This window comes from Myotis daubentonii, chromosome 16 (assembly GCF_963259705.1).
Source record: "Myotis daubentonii chromosome 16, mMyoDau2.1, whole genome shotgun sequence".
Classification (NCBI taxonomy): Eukaryota; Metazoa; Chordata; class Mammalia; order Chiroptera; family Vespertilionidae; genus Myotis; species Myotis daubentonii.
In genome coordinates this window covers 38,789,410-38,809,991 of record NC_081855.1, presented here as the reverse complement: position 1 = coordinate 38,809,991, position 20,582 = coordinate 38,789,410, and the positions used below count along the sequence as shown (strand labels likewise).

At 46.5% G+C, this 20,582-nt stretch overlaps 1 protein-coding gene across 1 annotated transcript in view; it reads left to right on the top strand.

Annotated features, from left to right (window-relative positions):
- Positions 1-20,582, top strand: part of ERN1 (endoplasmic reticulum to nucleus signaling 1) — a 68,714-nt gene that overhangs the window by 24,452 nt on the left and 23,680 nt on the right. Inside the window, exons 2-5 of the mRNA XM_059671677.1 lie at positions 105-225; positions 13,729-13,762; positions 14,774-14,846; positions 18,560-18,656. Of these exons, the coding sequence (XP_059527660.1) occupies positions 105-225; positions 13,729-13,762; positions 14,774-14,846; positions 18,560-18,656 (325 nt within the window). The remainder of the gene's footprint in view (positions 1-104; positions 226-13,728; positions 13,763-14,773; positions 14,847-18,559; positions 18,657-20,582) is intronic.

The following is a 20,582-nucleotide window of genomic DNA, read 5'->3' as shown; positions in this document are numbered from 1 at the left end:
AGCTGGTGGGTTTTAGAAACTTTCAGGGGCGGAGGTCTCTGGTGGTACATGCCCCAGGTGAAGAATCATGTTGACCAGGAAGGTTCTTCTCCATCTCTTTGCAGATTTTTGGAAGTTCCAGCACAGTGACGCTTCCTGAAACCTTGCTGTTTGTGTCAACCCTGGATGGAAGTTTGCACGCTGTCAGCAAGAGGACAGGCTCGATCAAATGGACTTTAAAAGAAGGTAATTTGGATTTGGTCTTTGGGTGACATGTTCAATGTGCTCTGCTGCTTCCAGGAAACATATTCCAGAAAAAGAGAAAAACAGTTATATGTTATTTAATAAAATAAAAAGGGATAATGGAGTCAAGGAGAGGATAGGGCTCAAAGGTATGTTTACAGCTTAGGTTGTGATTATCTGCTAAGCACATCAGTTGAAGAGGCACTGGTGGGCTGTGTGTTTTTTGTTTTGTTTGCTTCTGTCCAGATTTCATGTTTAAAGAGCTCTAGGCTTTTCTATTAATAGTTCTGGCTTGGTCTTTACAAAAACACTTGCCGCATTAAATTTTTTAAGTTCTAATAATTAAAATCTTGTAATCATAATTACAAGAAGGTATCTTCTCTAACCGCAAATGACTCATTTGCTTTTATAGAGGCTGGGATAATTGAGGGCTGTAAGATTTGACATTCATCCAAGTTGGCCACTTGATTGGTTCTCTACATGTTGGGAAGTAAAAGACCAGACCTGTTTCTCCTTTCGTAATCTCCCACAGTTTATGGTCTTGTCTTCCTGGTGATAGTGGAGTCCTACAGCTGGGAAACTGTAGTCGATTTCCCATGCAATCTTCCCAGGTAAAGCCATGCAAATCCCGGGATTTGGGGCTTTCCGTGTCATCTCTGTTATTCTGTCCAGTAATGATCCTCACTTGGCCCGAGATGAGGGCCTGACCAGCGTGTTCTCTTCCGTCACTAATCCGTGACTCATTATTGTCATGAGCACAGCAAGTGTTTTTCCTTCCTTAATAAAATGTCCCCAAATAGTATTTTAGATGGGAAAACAGGGGCCTGTGTCAGAGGCCACACGTCATCTTGTCAGTGCAGCAGCAAACCTAATTACCATCCATAGAGGATGGCAGCTGAGGCACTACAGACTGCCCTGCCGCACCTGGCGGGGTCCTGCTTGGATCAGCAGGGCCTTTAAGCAACAGAAAGGACCAGCTCTCGGAAGTCGGTGGCCACTAGAAGATGGTAGAGCTGGGTTTGGGCATTGCATTACAGGATGTTATCTGTACCGTCTCTCATTCCTGTGTAAGTCTTTTACTGCTTAAAAAAAAAAAAAATCAGAGTTGTTGAAATTTCACAATTTCAGATTTTGTCCAAAGATGGAAATCAACAAGGTGCAGAAGGATTGCGATAAGATTTTTACTCTTGTGTTAAGGCTGGTCCCTTAGTGGCAGTATTCCTAGGCAGGACATTTTTGCCTCAAGGACACTTCATTCTTCTGCTTTGCTTTTTCCTGTATTATTTTAACTTGATCTTCTCCAAGTCTTACTTTCTAGAAGTAGCCTCCGCTGTATCGGGCGCAACGGTGTCCTGCCTTGTTTGTTACTTAGCCAAATATAAGAATTAGTCTGTTCTCTCCTGTAGTTTAGAGCTTAAAGACTTTGCCCTTTTTTTTAATTTAACATGTGTTTACAGAACCTGGTCTGTGAAAGATACTCAGTGGGCCCAAAGAAGAAAAAGATAGCACTGGCCCTCAGGGAGCCCACAGTCTGGCAGGGAGAACTTCCGCAACGAGCGTGTTGTGACCGCTTCACAGAGGTCCTAGGAACTGCCGGAGGGAGGGGGCCAGGAAAGGCTTCATGACGCTGGGATGTTGGAACTGAACCTTGGTGGGTAGATTGGATTCAGTCCGGAGAAGCGAGACCTGGGGAGAAGGAAAGGAGGTAGCACGTCTAGGCAGAGTAGGGAGGAGGTAAAAGGCACTTAAAGGAAGAATTAGAGAAATCTGATTAAGGTCTAATAATCTCAATATTAGACCCTCAATATTTGGTCCCTGCAAGTTTAAACGGGGACAGCCCCACTGAGTAAGCGCTCAAGGAAGGAAGGGCCAAAGACCCTCGAGCTCAAGGAACCCAACCATGCCAACACCTGGTCTTCGACTTCTCGTCTGAAGAACTGTGAGAAATAAACAGCAGGCTACAGTATTTTGTTGCGGCAGCCCCAGCTGACTCCAACACCCAGCCTCCGCTGTACGGGATCAGCAGGTGCTGTGTTGAGACTGAACTGGGGGCCAAGAGGAAGCAGGGGACCAGGTGGAGGCCACTGCCCCGGTCCAGGCAAGGAAGGCCGTGGCTTGGGCCTGCACAGTCGTGGGCAGAGTCAAACGGAAAAACCGTGCTGATGCAGACAGACACCTTTAACTCATCCAACTGGGTTCCGCAGAATATATACCTGTTACTCCATTTCATGGTTTCCTAACTGTTTCCCTGTTTCAGGGGCCAACAAGCTGGGAGTGTTGTTTTTTTTCTTTCCACAGAGTGGTTTTGGCAGGTGCTTTTGTTCCTCACCCAAACACGTGTTGCTGTTCCCAGAAGTGGAGATTTCTTACACCACCGTGGCAGACTGCACCTAGTGCAGAAAAAGAGTTTATTTGCTTTCCGACACTGAGTTGAGTTCGGACACTGTACATTAGCTGTGATCTGTCTAAGCTGTAATTTTTGTAATGGTAGTACCTGATGCTGTCTGTCTGTCTCTGAAATATCACCCGTGCAGATAGATGGTTGAGGATGTTTTATTTCTGCACTTTCTGCCCAAATGCAAACAGAGAATATTGTCCTCATGCTTTCTGTTGGATTAGTTTTACAAAGCTCGCTTCGGCCTGCTGGGGTCCAAAGGACTTTCTCTGGTATTGCCAGCTCTGGTTTACGGCTTCTTGCACTCAATTTGAAATACTAGTTAACCGATTTTTGACACTCAGATCTTCATCAAATTGCACTTAACTCTTTAGCAACCCTACTCCCATGCCCTCCATAGCACGGAGGACTGGATCTAATTTAGAACCACCCTTTACTAATTATAAAAATATGCTAACTGTGCAACATGGCTGCTTTCCCAACCAGATGGGCCCGGACTCCTGAGATGTCCCTTGAATGGTTAATATTGGGGAGTCTTATGAGGGAGGGATCAGAACTAAATTGGTTATTTGAAATTTGAAGAAAATCTTCCCACAGGAGTTTCCCTTTCTTACCGTGTGCCTCTTGCTATGGTTTCTCCCGGTGCTGACAGCACGGCCCACCCAGTCTGGGAAATAGAGTGATGCTCTGCTACTCGGTCACCGAGTCCTGTCACGCAGGCTGAAGAAGTGTCTCCCAAATCTGACTCCCCCTCCCCCTCCCCCTTGCTGGTGCTTTAGCCAGGCTCTCTATTCATTTCCCAGATGAATGCGGCAGCTTCCTGACTGTGGTCCCTGCACCTGTCTTATCTTCCCATTCACCCATCACACTGCTGTCAGACGTGCCCCCTGAAAAGACTAATTGACCACACCACACCCCTGCTGAAATACTGCTAGCAGTGCTACTCCAGGTGTGGTCTGCCCTCCTGCGTTACCTGTCCACGAGGAAAGAAGTACAACGGGCGATAAGCATCACCCATGGTGTGATCCTTCACTGATTAGTTTGGGGAGCACTGGCCCACAGACAGCCAAGACCGAGCTCCTCAGTATGCATGCAAGGCTCTTCCGAATCCGCTCTTGCCCACCTCTCCAGCCTCACCTCCCTTTTTCCCCCAGAGGTGCGCCTTGTTGCAGCCACAGCTCCTCTCCAGGCCTTGGCTTCTGCTCCCTCCCCTCCAGCAGCCTGCACTGCTGGGCAGGCTCCTGTTCTTCCCAGGCTACTTGCTTGTTTCCTCAGCAGGATGAGCCCTTTCCTCCATTGGGTGTTGGAGGCACTTCCTGCTGGTGGTGCAAATTTTTGTTTACATTTGTCTTCCTGCTGAATTTCTAACTCCTTGAAGGTGGGGTCTCTAAACAGCCAGGGATGCTCAGGAAATGTCGGAGGCACCTGAGGCCCACTGGAGTTCCAGAACCCTTCTGACTAGACGTCCTTCAGGAGCCCTGAAAAGCAGATGAGACTTGACTTGGCCTCCTCAGGATACCCGCCTGCCACTCGTGCCATCGTCGCATTAGTTTCCAGTTCCAGTTTTTGATCTGAGTTTCACACAGCTTTTGCGGCTTCTGCAGGAGGCTTTCTGTCCTCCTTTAGGCTGTGTGCCTCTGGAAGTGTCCGACTTCTGCCTGCAGAGGTGTGATGGAAACGTGAGAAGGGAAGTTGTGGGAAGGGTTAATAGCCCTAATCTCTTTTCTCCTAAGAACCTTTCTAGGCTTCAGATACGCATCACCACCTTTCTACTTTATCGGCTAAGCACAAGAAAAGTGTTTCTTTGTTCTCCATTGTCTTGGAGGACTGAAAATTAAGTTTCACAAGAAGGGACATGAGAGGGCCTGTTTCTGCTTTTGAGCATCTTGGAAATGTGTTTCCTGTATTTTACTCCTTGTCATGGAAGATTCTAAACATAAACAGACATAGAGACGATTATATAATGAACGCTCGTGTATCTGTCACCCAGCTTCAGCCGTCACCAGCTGGTGTCCAGTCTCATCTGTACCCGCTCACAGCCTCCCTCACGCTCGGGACTGGCTTCGGAGCAGCACGTCTCCGGTTGTAGAGATGCCTCTCAGCCCGCAGCCACCACACGTAGCATAGAGTTCAACTCCAGGGGGTAGTCTTTGCTGCATTACTTGGTATGTATCAGAGCACAGTTGTAAATGTTATAGTGCATGAGTAAAATTCCCTTTTTTATTGGCTGTGACTACTTAGTTATCCTTTTGTTCATCTTGGGATGCCTGCGAGGTTTGCTGGCACTCCCATCACTCAAGAATGAATTCTGTGAATTAGGACATGCTGAGAGGCATTTGGTCGTAAGTCATAGTATTGAATTGCCTTATCCTCCCCCTTAAATTTCCTTCACAAGTGATTGTACCATTCAGTGTGCGTTTTTAGGTCTGACTGACTCCTGCCAAGGTGAAGGTGAATAAGAGCCTAGTAGAAGTCAGCTGCCTTCACTATGGGCGGGTTTTTAGGTTACTTTGGTATCTCCCCACGATCACCTTCATCACACATGACATTGCATGACTTGCAGAGGTTACCTGTAAGAAAACCTGTTACATCCTTTCTCAGTTCTGATGAGATTTGGATTTTGAGACGCTTTTGATAAGGTGTCTATTTTAAAATGTTCTCATGCGAGCTGAATTTTGAGAAATGTTTTAAGACTTTCTTCCCCACAGTTTGGATCTAACAACTGAATACGAGTGAAGAGTGTAGATTCCGGAAGTACTTTCCTCTGGAGGGAGCAGTGAGCTGCCACTGGGGAGAAGTAGTCCCTAATCGCCGCACCTGAGCACGAGGAACGTATTTGGGAGACTGGAGTTTTGAGTTAAGGGAGGGTGAATGACCTTGTTTCTACCAATAATTTTTATAAGGAAACAGTGTTAGAACCTCAAGCATTTTTCATGAGGAAATGGCATTTGTCTACTGCAGTCAGACTAGCCGATCTAGTTTGATCTCGTTTCACCGTTGGCTAGGATTAAAATCGTGTGCCCTCTAACTCATTCCTTTCTTTCACTTCACTTTTCTGATCAGGACTAAGTTTTGTTGGCCTTTCCCCCCTCCTTTTTGGTTCCTGACCATCCCTCCTTTCCCCCACCCGGGCCCACCCTGGCCATCTTACTGGGGTTATTAAGTCGCCTTCCTCAGTACCCTTTCTGATTCCTTCTTTTTCCCATTTGCTTAGTGCCCTGGCTGACCTTTTTTCAGAGGGCTGCATCACATCTCTCTTTTTCTCAGACGCCTACAATCAGTTCCTAGCCAGTGCCCGCCACGCCACATCACGGAGTTCTCACTGCCTGCTGTCCGACCTGATTCGCATTCAGGAGGAACACTTCACACTTGCCAAGCCTGTGTCCTCATTCCCACAAAGCGGTGATAGTTCTTCACTCTTGTAGTCTTGTCCTCCCCACCCGCCAGGGCAGCCTACTTTACGGCACTGTTCTCCCTGAGTGCACCAGCCCTCCCCGAGTTCTCACCTGGGTGATCTGTGATACCTATGGCGTATACCACGTGTTTCAGCCATTTATTTTATACTTGGTTTCGTGCGTACAAGCTTTCCAAGCTCTTTTTCCTGCATGGCATGAACCAGGGAACCAAGCTGATGGTAGATGTCTGATGTGTTTATGAGATGTGTGTGCTAAGTCTCAGCAGTAATTACTAATAGCTGGGATGGGAGGGAAAGATGAGGCTCTTGAATATTTGGCCTGGGGAAGGTTTATAGGGAGCACAAAGCAGATAGGAACTTCATTTGTGGTCTTTGGTGCTTCATAAGGGCTCAGAACATCTCAAATCCCCGCTAGAAGTGCACTTAGAAGGGGCTGGTTTGGAGACTTTCTAACTGGTCCTGACATCTTAGTTGTACCTGGAGAAGTCTTGCAGTCAGAGAAGCTGGTTTTAAACACCAGGTGTGTAGGGGTCAGTAGGTGGTTGTGCTTTAGAGAGAAGACTGAAGTGGACCGGTGCTCATCTAGATTCCGCCAGAGAAGAGGTTGTTCCGGAAATATCAGCTCATCTGGGGAAGAGGAGGCAATGATCTTGGAAGGTTCCTTAAGCTCCAGTCAAATGGGCAGCCTGTTCTTGTGGCTTCTATAATCAAAGGATATTATTCCTTCCTACCTGGGAGAAAGTCTGCCTGGAGCTACCTCCAGAGAGAGGCCGTCAGTCCCTATTGCTCCGGTTTGAAACCATTATTTAAATTTTGGTTGACTTCATCAGAGACATTTTTCTGTTTTGCCGACTTACCACCCCCATGTTTCCCCATCATTGATGTTTCCCTCGCTCTCTCTCTCTCTCTCTCTCTCTCCCTCCCCCCCTCCCTCCCTCCCTCTCCCTTCCTCTCTGGAATCAATAAAAACATATTTAAAAAAACACACACGAGAAATACCCAAATGTCTACCATCAGGTAAAGCAAATTCTGAGTACTCCTTCCACTATAAAAAAAAGAACAAAGTATGAGGCACGCACCAATAAGAATGAATTGCAAAGATGTGATGCAGACACAAAAAAGACCCTACTACATGAATTCCATTTGTGAACTTTTAGAACAAACACACGAATCTCTCAGTGGTTAGATGGGGTGGGAGTCAGGGATATTGCATCTAAAAGGATGTGAGAAATGTTTGGGGGGATGGAAATGATCTATGTCTTGATTGTGAGGGTGGTTACATGCATGTGTGTGTTTTTCAAGACTCATCGAACTGTACATGTAAAGTGGATGCATTAGGAGAGAAAGGCGAGCACATGCAAAAGAGAGAATAAGCCCAGTTTGTGTGTCTGTAGTCAGGGGAGGCGGTAGCCAGCCAGGAGGACTGGACGATCCTTGGCCATAGGATGCTGCTTGAAGGCCTAGATAGATGAGTGTGAAATGTCTGTGAATGTGGAGGTGAAACCTTTGTCCTTCCATGGAGATGCGAAGGGAAGGGTGGTAGAGTTGGACACACTTGAAGGGTGAAGGGTAGGGAGTTTCAGAGAGCCACAGGAGGCCCAGGTGTGTGGAGAAGGGGGCCTTGAGTCCAGAAGTAAAGGTTTGAGGCACCAGCTGTGAGGAACAGGCAGCAGAGGCCAACCCGGAAGTAGATAGACTTATCTCCTTTGACATGGGGCCCCGCTGGCCACAGATGTATAATGGTATCTCCAAGAGTGCGGAGGTTTCTTCAGCAGTGCTCAGAGCCTGGTGTGTGTGTGGGGGGGGCGGGGCGGGGGTGGGGGGTGGCAGGGGAGGGGGAGGGGGCTGCTTGGTAGCTTCTGGGTTGAAGGCTGAGAGAACATAGCTGCTGCATCATTAGAAGTGATCAACGGTGGATTTCCAGGCTGGGCAGGAATAGGAATTGGAAGGAAACTAATAAATAATATTGAGCCCCTCCTGTGTGCAGGCACTATGGTAGATTTTTGGGATATAGCAGATAATAAAAGATGAATCCTAGCCCTCACAAAGTTTATAGTAGTTAGACATTAAATAAAATATACAGCTATACTTCAGAGGTGGTGTCATGGAGAAGAGCTAAACAGGGAAGAGGGCGGGGCATCCTGGGGGGTAGGAGGTAGTCATGGAAGACCTCTCTGAGATGGTGACATTTGATCGAAGACCTAGGCAGAGGAAGCAGCAAATGCAAAGGCCCTGAGGGAAGGGCACGCTTGGCGGTATTCGAGGAATACAGGGAGGCCAGCACTTTTGGAAATAAAAATATTTAAATATTTACCTTTCCGAACTTGGACAAAGGGAAGATGTGAACATCTACTTTGAGTCATTTCTGTCTCAAGTTAAAAAGGAGGATTAGACTAGCACAGACAGGAGCAATGAGTGTTCCATAATCTCACCCAGGTTTCTCTAAGTATAAAGGTTGTGCCTTTTCCGGCCTGACCCGCCAGGGGGATCAAGTCGAGTCCAGTGGCTGCCCCCAGGGCAGCACCGAGCAGGTTTGTTTTTCTGTTTCTTCCTGTGTTAATCCAAGAGACAAATCACTTTCAGGTTTTTAGCCATTGTTTTTCCTCTTCTGATATTTTTACCTTTATCTGATACCCTTACCTTCCCCTGGAATAATACCCATTTTTACACTTGTGAGCTAACCTCCCCCCCCCCCCCTTTTTTCCTTCTGAAAGTAAAACAGCTTTTATCCTTATCAGTCTCCATATAGATAGAGTGGCTTATTTGGTAGCAGTATTTGTTTATACTTGGATAGTTAGGCCAGGTTTCTTTTCTCATGGCTCTTTTTAAAAAAAAAAAACAAAAAACAAGAATCTTGCCTGATACCAGTTCTCATTATTAAATAAAAACAACCACCTTTTCGTGTTGGGCTTTCGTTGCATGTTTTCACATGGTGCTTTTTGCTTTTATTTTGCTGGCTTTCCCACTATTTTTATCTCTAACCTTTTACATTATGGAAAATTTCAAGCATATGTAGAGAGAAGGGCAACATGACTGCCCTGTGTTGTCATTTTCATCTTTAAACAGTTATTGACAAGCTGCCATTTTTTTATCTGTCCCCCATACAATTTTTTTCTGTAGTATTTTAAAACAGATCTCAAATTCAAATTTTTTTTAAGAAAAAGAAAGCAGCCGTGTGCTTGCTTCTGTGAGAGCTTGTTAATAGTTGTGCCGATCTGTGGCCCTAAGCTCTGCAGGTGTTTATTCCGGGAACCTATTTTTCTGTGTGGATGGGAAAGCTGAGGTGGCCAGAAGGTTCCCCTACTGGAGTGCATGCATCTCCTCCTAAGCCTAGAAAAACAGCATGGTTCTCAAACAATGGCATCGTTGTCCCACCGATCCTTTCCTGGCTCCTGCCAGTGACGGCCTGTGTGGCTACTGGTGCCTTTGTGGTGCAGGACATGGGACCTGAGGCCTCAGTGTCAGGTGGCCAGTGGATATGCTCTGGGAAGCCAGGGAAATCTTCCCCTGAAGACGAGTCCCTGAGAGTGAGCAGATGCTGGGCAACAAAGAGATGCTCATGAATCAGAATCACAAACCCCTTGGCCTCCAAAGTCTTGTTTCTGGTGACTTGTTAGAATTCGGCATTGTCTTTCTGTGAAATGAACCAACTGCCGGGAGCCGGTCCATCCTTGCTGTTTCAAGGGACCTGGCATATATGGCATACGGTTCTTAATATGTTTGCTCACCTTCTTGGCGCTGTGTTTTAACCAAGGTCACCTCTCTGAGAAAGGTTGAATCCCCAGGTAGGGATTTTCCCCTGAAGTTAGGGAGGGGATGAAACTCCTTAACTAAGTGCCAGGCGGGTAGTTAATCAATTTAACTACAAACAATCATGCTTAAGCTACATAATCTTTACTCCCTGGAATGGAGATAAGAAACGCCCTAACCTTTGTAATAGAGATTGATAGGATTGAATCAACTGGTATAAATACAGTTGTAACAAGACAGAAACACTCAGAACTTAGAACAGAATCAAGAAGACAGAACCTACTCGGAGCCTAGAGACAGAGCCTAGCGGGAGAACATGGCAAGGGATCCTGGACTGAACCTGACTACAGAGATTGGCAGGAGAACCTGACTGGAACCTGGACACTGAACCTGACTGGAGAGCCTGGACAGAACCTGGCTGGAGAACCTAGCGAGGGAACATGGCTACAGAACCTCGCTGGAGATCCGAAGCAGAACCTCTCTGGAGATCGAGACCAGAACTTGGCTGGAGATCCTGGCTAGGCTGCTGATCAACTGAACGCTGTCTCCGTGTCATTCCTTCTTCGCCAACTCCGTCCACACCTTTGGGGACCCCTGGACCTGCTGGGGTTGGACCCCGGCAGATGGCGCCCGAACAGGGACCCCTAGGTAAGCGCCCCGCACTCGGGACGGATAGGACTCCACCATAGGAAGAGGGTGGATAGTCTTGGCCGACTCCGTCCACACCTTTGGGAAGCCCTGGAACAGGATTCCCCTGGGTAAGCCCCCCCCCCCCCCATTGAGAACCCACACACTCGGGACGGATAGGACTCCACCAGGGTGCTACAGACCCCCCTATAGAGGATAAGTAGGGTAAGAAGGTGGATAGTACAGAACTTAGATTGAGAAGATGTGCCATACTGAGTCCAAAGAAAGAAGACTCTGTATTGATCCTTAGATTGAGAAGATGTGCCATACTGAGTCCAAAGAAAGAAGACTCTGTATTGATCTTTAGATTAAGAAGATGTGCCATACTGAGTCTAAAGAAAAAAGACTCTGTATTGATCTTTAGATTAAGAAGATGTGCCATACTGAGTCTAAAGAAAAAAGACTCTGTATTGATCTTTTAACATATATGCTTGCTAACAGAGGAATTAAGGTTACTCCCAGTCAGACAGAACATTTTATACAAGAAGTATGTCCATGCTTTTCTGAGGAAGGAAAGGTAAATGTAATGGCATGGGAGAAGGTAGGCCCAAGGAGCCTTATCCTTAACCCCACTGCAGCCTTTCTACCCTGGGAAAGTGCAGGATTGGCAAGCTCTCCCTGGGATGATAGATCAGGACTCAGGTAATACCGGAAAACGCCAATCCTACTCTTAAAATGGATATAAGAGAGCATTTGAGGTTTTTCTTTTTAATGCTTGCTTTTAAAAAATAAAAAAGGGGGAATTTGCCGGGAGCCGGTCCATCCTTGCTGTTTCAAGGGACCTGGCATATATGGCATACGGTTCTTAATATGTTTGCTCACCTTCTTGGCGCTGTGTTTTAACCAAGGTCACCTCTCTGAGAAAGGTTGAATCCCCAGGTAGGGATTTTCCCCTGAAGTTAGGGAGGGGATGAAACTCCTTAACTAAGTGCCAGGCGGGTAGTTAATCAATTTAACTACAAACAATCATGCTTAAGCTACATAATCTTTACTCCCTGGAATGGAGATAAGAAACGCCCTAACCTTTGTAATAGAGATTGATAGGATTGAATCAACTGGTATAAATACAGTTGTAACAAGACAGAAACACTCAGAACTTAGAACAGAATCAAGAAGACAGAACCTACTCGGAGCCTAGAGACAGAGCCTAGCGGGAGAACATGGCAAGGGATCCTGGACTGAACCTGACTACAGAGATTGGCAGGAGAACCTGACTGGAACCTGGACACTGAACCTGACTGGAGAGCCTGGACAGAACCTGGCTGGAGAACCTAGCGAGGGAACATGGCTACAGAACCTCGCTGGAGATCCGAAGCAGAACCTCTCTGGAGATCGAGACCAGAACTTGGCTGGAGATCCTGGCTAGGCTGCTGATCAACTGAACGCTGTCTCCGTGTCATTCCTTCTTCGCCAACTCCGTCCACACCTTTGGGGACCCCTGGACCTGCTGGGGTTGGACCCCGGCAACCAACGAGATGCCCTCTGGACCCGCCAGTGTGGCTCAGTGGTTCCCTTTGGCTGCAGCATTCCGGCTTTCCCCCCCTGGCCTGGCTGCAGGGCTGTTGCAGTAACCGGGCTGTCAACTGCACCGTGAGTGGTTCAGTGCAAGAGTGCTGTGGGTCCTGATTTCCTGCCTCTTGCATCAGTCTGTTTGTGAGCCTGTACTGAGAGGTGATTAGTAGGAACAGCAGCCATGTGCTTACTGACTGGAAGTTTCTCCAGTTTCCTATAATGTGTTTGGTTTAATGAATTGTTTGCTGCCCACAGACCACATGTGGTCTGTGTGCCTCTGTTGTTGTGAACACCGTATGCCTTCATGTGGGAGCTGGGCTCGTAAGGCAAAGTCAACATTTGATAAGGCTTGACAGAGCTTTCTTTGACCATCCCAACCGACTGGGAGAAACAGACAGCTGCCTGTCACCATAGGCAGAGCCGGGGGAGCCTGGAACTCTGTGTCCACAGTCACATCACAGTATTAGCCGTCCTCGCCCCCAGCTTTGAAGTTGTGGATGGCATGGCTGTACCGCCCGTGGGGTTTTTGATGCTGGAGATACCTCATCACTGTGCCATCTCATGCCTGTGGATTTTAGCTCTGTCGCAACCTCACTGTGTCAGCGTCCTCTCACCCCACCACCATCCCGCCCAGGAATCTGGATTTGTGCCAGGAGAATCTAAGGGAAGGAGAAATTCCACCGTTTGGACAACTACAGATATAACACTGACTTGGAGAGAAAACTTTTTTCCCAATTCAAAAAGTAATGCCTACCTTTGTACAAATTTGAGGAAATAAAGAAAAGGTGGGGAAGTCACTTTATATTTTCAACAGAGGTAACTCACAGTTAGCATTCTTTGCCTCTGTATCTAGTTTTATTGATGTGCATGGGAGATGTTCTGAGCTGCGTTAATACTCTATATACAGTGTCATCTGCTCTCCTAAACAGAAGAGTGTAACGATTTGTACACGTTTTAAATTTTTATAAGCCCATTTTGGAGCCCTAATTTTCTTAGAGGTGGGCATTTCATAAATTAACCATGTTCTTGAATAGTTGAATAACTTGTAATGCTACTGTGAGCATCTTTGTACAGAAAGCATTTTCTATATTCTGTGTTATTTTTATCCTACACTTTATAGAAGTGGGATTAACACATTAAGCGCCCAGTCAGTCAACGGTGACTGACACTATACTTTTCATCCGGAAGACAAAACAGGCTGGGCGCTTACTGTGTTAATGGGTCAAAGAGAATCACGAGAATGAACACCTGCAGGCTCTCAGATTGCCATACTGCTGCTCCAAAGGGGGTACCCGTTTCCCATCCAGTCAGATTCTCATCAACAGCAAAACTGATGCTTAAGCCACGGTTTTGCTTTTCTCAGTGGGAATATCTGGTACTGCTCCAAGCATTTGGCAAGGTGATGATTTTGGTTTTAAGAGTCCTTGATGTGTCAGACAGTGACACTGACCCACTGTCCACTGAGTGCTGTGACGGTTCTCCCTTTGCTGTCCCTCCCCCAAGTTATCTGCACGTTTCTTGAGAGCAGTTACATTCTGCCGTCAGTTCTCTCTCCAATCTCAGTGGCAGTCATAAGAGTTTACATTTTGTCTCTGTGTGTGCGTTTTCTAAAGTGCCTTTTTGCACGTTATCTCATGTAAATAAACCTAAGGTGTCGGTACAGCTTGTGAATTGGCCCTGGGAACTCTCCAGGAGTCTTGACATCTCGGAGTCTGTCTGATGGTGCCTTTGTTGTTCTTTCACACAGATCCAGTTCTGCAGGTTCCAACGCATGTTGAAGAGTAAGTTTTCCTATTTGCTTCAGTACTTTCCTTTAATGCATTTTCTGTATTATTCAATATTTATGAAGCCAATTGCTGGGAGTACATATGCACAAGTTTAAGGTATAAGGAAATGTTAGAGACATAGTAAGTCTTACAGGTGCCACGTCAGAAGCCTTTGTTGGGGAGAGGGTAGTCAATTCCTTTGGGAGTGAGTGGCATTTTGGGGGAGGAGGGCAATGTTGTTTTAAAAGGCTTATTTGAGATGGAACTTAAGTTGAGGTTTGAACTTAAGCTTCCAAAGTCCTCAGGAAGGCCTCAGGGTTTAGATCTCTCCCTCTCACTGTGTTAACCACGGAGGGAAACATGAGGGTGACCTGCTGCTAGAGGTGTGTGTTAGAATAAAGGCGGGATGGCACCTGTAAGAGCCTCAGGTGACCCTCCGGGGTTTCTGTGTGAGCAGGATAGTCCTTCAGCAGGTTCACTTGACCAGAGACCACCTCGCAGCTGCTTCATGGGAAGCTGCCGGCCGAGAGACCTTTATCCATGTCCTTGGCAGGTTCTTTCTGATGTCAAGCTTTCAAAGTCTGCTTTTATTGCCTCTGGTTTAAAAATAAATGTTTGTTGAACACTAAAGGCAGATTTGTTCTACCTGTTTATCTGCCATGCTGCACTATTAAGTACTAGCTGTTGAAGTTATTGACTTGAAAGCTGAAAAGCAGGCTCACTGGGTCCTTTTCACTTATTTTACCTTCATCCAGAGGCTTTGACCCAATGATGATTTACTGTCCTGTGATGATTTATGATTTTCCCTTTGCAGGCGGCTTTTTTTCCTACTCAAGTACAGCACACACCACCATAGTGATATTTTGTTTGTGGCTAAAGTGGACAAGCAGCGGGTAGAACTAGCTTTCATACACACACACACACACACCACTTTCCCCCTCCCCCAGTCATGGCTTTCATGGCTTTGGTAGTTTGTTTTGTGCCCTGAGCTGTAATCTGTCACTGATACTATTGCTTCATTTCTAGGCCTGCCTTCCTCCCGGATCCCAACGATGGCAGTCTGTATACACTCGGGGGCAAGCACAGCGAAGGCCTAACGGTGAGTGTATTTAGCTTCTTAGTACTCCAGAGGTTCTGGACCAGCGATCTTGCACTTTTGCTCATTGAGATCACCTGAGAGCTTAAAGACATTCGGAGGATTCTGATTCAGGTGGTCTGGAGCGGGGCCTGGGCATCGATATGTTTTTACAGCTTTTAAATGGCAGCCAGAGTTCAGAAACATTAATCTAGACAAGCAGGTTCTGATGGCCCAGCCAACACCCTGGAAAGGTATAATACTCCCTTCAGTAATAGGGTTCACTCTAGCTAGTGATTCTCAAATTGGTGTGGAGAGCAGGGTAGTTTGAAACACTGCCCATCCCCCTGCAGACGTCCGCATGGAGGGGGTGGGCACATGGTATCCCCATCTCCATTTGAGAATCTAGATGGCGTGCTCCACCTTAGCTACACATTGTAAAAACCTAGAGAACCCTAAAGAAATGCTGAATCTAGATCCCAGTTTCAAGTGTCCATTTAATCAGTGTAGGCATCAGGATAAGAGAACTTAGAAACAGGCCCACACATATGAGCACCTGGTTTATGACAAAGACAACACTACAGTGCAGTGGGGAAGGTTCATCTTTTCAATAAATGCTTTGGGTCAATTGGGATATCCACGTGGAAAAAACAAATCTCAACTCCCACCTCACACCAGACACACAAAACTCTGTTCCAGATAGATTGCATGTGTAAATGGGAAATGTGAAGTGAACTTTAAGACAAAAAGTAGCAGAACATCTTCATGGCCTTAGAGTAGGTGAAGGTTTCATAAATAGGATACAAACAAAACAAAACAAAACAAAAACATTTCACACTAACAAAAGGGAAAAAATCAATATATTGAATTATCGAAATAAATTCAGAATTTTCTTCTTTAAGAGACACTATTAAGAGAGGCAGGGTGCAATGTAGTCACAATACCCATATCCAACCAAGTCCTTGTATTCAAAATATATACGGTGGGGCAAAAGTAGGTTTACAGTTGTTTGTATGGAAAACAATACAGTAATTAAAGAAGAAACTGTTTTGCATACTCACAACTGTAAATGTACTTTTGCCCCACGGTGTATAAAGAACTATGTAAATAAAAATCACAGCCGGTATGGCTCAGTGGTTGAGAGTCAGCCTATGAACCAGGAGGTCACAGTTCGATTCCCGGTCAGGGCACATGCCCAGGTTGTGGGCTGGATCCCCAGGGTTGGGGCGTGCAGGAAGCAGCCGATCAATGATTCTCTCTCATCATTGATGTTTCTATCTCTTTCTCCCTCCCTTTCTCTCTGAAATCAATAAAAATGTATATATATATTTTTTAAAAATCACAGTGTCATACTACCACCCATTCATTAGAATGGCAAAAACGAGAAAAAAATGGGTAGGGGGGAATCAAAGCTACTGAACTCCCGTATGCTGCTGGTGGAAGTACAGGTCAGAACTGTGTAGCAGTATCTGTGACCAGTAATCCCCTCCTGGGTTATATGTCAACAGAAATGCATGTATGTGTAATCCAAAAGACAGGTACCCGAATATACTGTGGCACTATGTATAATAACCAAGAAGTGAAAACTACCCAAATAGCACCAACAGTCGACGGGATAAATAAATTATGGCATTGTATACAGTTTCATAGTCTACACCAGGGGTCCTCAAACTTTTTAAACAGGGGGCCAGTTCACTGTCCCTCAGACCGTTGGAGGGCCGGACTATAGTTTAAAAAAAACTATGAACAAATTCCTATGCACACTGCACATATCTTATTTTGAAGTAAAAAAACAAAACGGGAACAAATACAATATTTGTATTTGCATGTGGCCCGCGGGCCGTAGTTTGAGAACCCCTGGTCTACACCAATGAGAATAGTCTGTGACATAGACGAATCTCGCCAACATAAGGTGGGACAGAAGGTGGCAAACAAGAAAGTCTCCACGGTGAATGATGCATTTCTCTGAAGCTCAAAGACGGGAAAAACGAGTCTCTGGTGTTCTGAAGTTAGGATAGTGATTGCCTAGGGAGTCATGGTTGGAAAAGGGCCAGAAGGGGCTCTCAGAGTGCTGTGAAGGTTCTGTGCCCTCCTGCGTGCTGGTTACATGGGCACGTTCACGTTGCAAATGTAACTGAGCCGTACGCGTCCCCGAGCTTTCTGAGCTTTCTGATTGTAAGTTCTGCTTCAGTGGAAAGTTTAAAAAGCCTCTAATGTGCAGCCAAGATTGAGAACCACTGGTCTAGACTGTAGGTGGCTTGTGAGCCTTAATTTGGGAAGTTTAAAATTATTTGATGACTTCTGAAACAGGTGGGCGAAGGGCAGGCCTTGTGTAGATAGAGGTCTGTGTGTTTCACCTTCAGCGTTTCTCTCCACATCACTAGAGCCTCCATTACTGAAGCACTTTGCTGGCCAGAAACTGGGTCCGGTGACTTGTATACATTGTCTCATCTGACCCTCTAAGCAACCCTCTGGGATGTCAGTGTTGTCCCCATATTAGAGGAGCGGAAACCATGCCTGGAGGCAAGGCGGGGTGAAGGAACACACCAAGTCCAAAGCTTCACGTTGGACTTGAGATTGAGGAGCTCTCTAACTTCCAGAGGAGGCTCTGACCTCCGCCCCACCTGATGCCTTCCTGTGTTGTGGGTTAGCAGCCCCAGGAGCAACATGTTGCCAGCTCAGGCCCTGGGTCGGGAGGCTCGGCAGAGAACACAGGACTCAGAAGCCGTGCGGTGACTTTCTGATTCTCAGAAACATCTGGCAGAAGCCCAGTCATTACAGCTGCTCTGTGGCATTTTCCCTTTTCTAAGGCTTAGCTTAAACCTTGGGATGATGGGAACGTCCAAATGATTACTTATTTAACGTTCTGTTTATTGAAGCAAGAGAGAAATCTTTCGTGGAGAAAAAGGTGGCAGCATAGTAGAGGCAGTTATCTATAGAACGGTTTCAGAAACACAGAACGTTCCAAAAATAAAGCACACTGAAACAAGCCTTCACCAAAAGGACTCGTCAGATGTCAGCTGGAGGCTCAGAAGAATCGGTTTTATGATGAAATGCAGCTGAAACAATGTGGATTCCTCTGAGTTTCTTTTCCTGGCACTTACCGTGACTTCCTTTAACACCAAAAGGTCCGATTTGTCTTCTGTTTTTCAGTAGAGACATTTACTGAAGAAAACATCAACACTTCTCTTCCACTTCAGGCTCCTATGTTGCCCACATAATGATGACTTCTTTTTCCCGGAGCTCCCGCTGGGCACGGAGATTGCTGCTCCTCAGAATGAATCTCATGGCTCTCTCTCACTCTGAGAAGCATTGACATTCTCCTCAGTCTTAGCTGGCTCTGGGCCAATTTTCCAAGACGGGCGAATTCTTCCTGCCCCCTTAGAATTTCAAAGATTGTGTAACTCTCCATAATTGTGTAAGTCTTTTCAGAAAAAGGTCTGTGTTGCCCCCAGGAGTGCTCCGGAAAAGAGACTTTGGGGGGCCCATGGAGTAAAGGAGTTAGTGTTTATAGTGCCAGGGACCTGGGAGCCGAGGGCTTGTCCAAAATGGATCTGGAAGCCCAGGGCACCCCTCTCCTGGGCCTCCAATTAGGAAAACGCCCACCTGCCATCAACAGTGCTTCTCTCTTTGTAGCAGAATTGGGTAACAGAAGCAGAGTATACTGTGAAAATTGTAATAATTGTGTAAGACTTGGTTAACTTATTTTTCCCTTTGCCTTTTTTTTTTCTTTTAAGAAACTTCCCTTTACCATCCCGGAGCTGGTACAGGCATCGCCATGCCGAAGTTCAGATGGGATTCTCTACATGGGTAAGAGTTCCTGTGTTCCGCGCTGAAACTTTGAGCTCTTTGGAAATGAGCCCAGGAGCTGGGCAAGTGGCATCTCTGAGAGAGAGGTGTGCGGTCCCCTCGCCAGCCCTTCTGGGAAAGGTCTTTCTTGCCTGGGTTGGGCTTGTTCGCGCCTGGATCAGCTGAACAATTAAGAAAGGGCTCCCCCCACTTGGGAACAGACTCGACACCATTAATATGGTTACTCATTTAACAAGCTTTTAGCTGCGTTGTTGACCTACCCCTGCGATTTAAAGATTGCAACATACCCAGAAGCATTGGACGAAATTTTAAGTGAATACAGTGGTGTGAGCCAAGAAAGGGAAGCCAGGCTCCTGCCTATTATAGGGCTGTCTTAGTATTTCCTGCATCAGAGTATTGGGTGAAAACTGCACTTAACACCCACAGGGGCCACATCTTCCAAAGCATCGGATCACCTGCTTTCCCTTTACCACGTCGCTGCCAGAATGTCAATAAAAATGCATTTGTCACACAAAGGAGAGCTGTATTTATCTTGAAATCGTAGTCGTAATAATATCCTGTATTTATACACCAGTTTCGGGAGGAACTGAAAGTGCTCAGTGCCTATTCATGCCTGGGGGTAGGGGAGCCTGTATGTGTATTTCTGAGCCTCTAGTGCAGGCTGAATAGTAAGTTTTTGCTAGGGACTCGGGCTCTGGCTTCCTCCCACACCTTCAGAGTGAGGACCTCCCCCGACCCCCAGCCGGGAATTGGAGGAAGTGAACAGCCCAGGCTTTCTCTCCTCTGCGCCACGCCCCAGGCCCTCTGCGCGCCTTCTGACCATTGGTATCGCTGGTTTCTATTTGGCCTTCCAGCGATTCGTCACTTAGGCTGCATTTAGGATATTGTGGTTCCATCACCTTTGTGTGGTGCCTCTTAAGTGAGTTCATTACACACATTTAAAAGCGTGGCAGTTGTCCAGTCCATCCATGTAAGTGGTGCTGGGTTATGGAGACTGCAGTGGCCCTCGAAGGAACCAGAGAGGCGCCGTGCCAGATGGGAAGGGACCGCGATCACAGCTGTTTGGTGATGTTTTCACTCTGTCTTCAGATCTTTTTCATATTAAGATTTGTTGCTGAGAACAAAGTTAGGACCCGTGGACACGTGTCACACATGTGGACTTGGTGTGTATGCCGCATCTGTTAGAGCTAAGCGCAGCCTTAGCAAATTCGAATACCCGGGGCTCTCCCTGGCATCTCAGCACTGCTTCTGAAAGTCCCTTGAAATAGGAAACTTGGCCAGTAAGTTAGGAAGGGGTCACACCTTACAAAACAGAGATGCACACACATCATAGTGAATGTGTTGACCTTCAGATGGGAGACCCATGCTATGGACTCACCACTCCCATGATGCTCTGGTGTGTGTACTGTAGATGCACATCTCTGAGTTTCCCTAAGTGTTGTTTGGCTATGCCATCCACCTGATCAGACCTTTTAATCAGCTGACTGAGGTGAGAGGTGTAGCCCGTGGCTGGGAATAACTTCCTGGCTAGAACAGGGGCTGAGATAACTTTGATCTCATTAGCACCAGGTTGCAACCAGCCCCACTGCCCAGTGACAGGTACCAGCTCATTAGAGTCAGAAACAGTCACTCTAGATCAGGGGTCCTCAAACTACAGCCCCTGGGCCACATGCAAATACAAGTATTGTATTTGTTCCCGTTTTGTTTACTTCAAAATAAGATATGTACAGTGTGTATAGGAATTTGTTCATAGTCTTTTTTTAAACTATAGTCCGGCCCTCCAACGGTCTGAGGGACAGTGAACTGGCCCCCTGTTTAAAAAGTTTGAGGACCCCTGCTGTAGATCCTCTTCCACGTGAGCTCATTAGTAGGGAGGTTGCGATATAGGGGTGATGGTTAGCAGCGCGCTGAACCCCTGGGTGCACTTGTGAATTTATATAGATCCTAGTG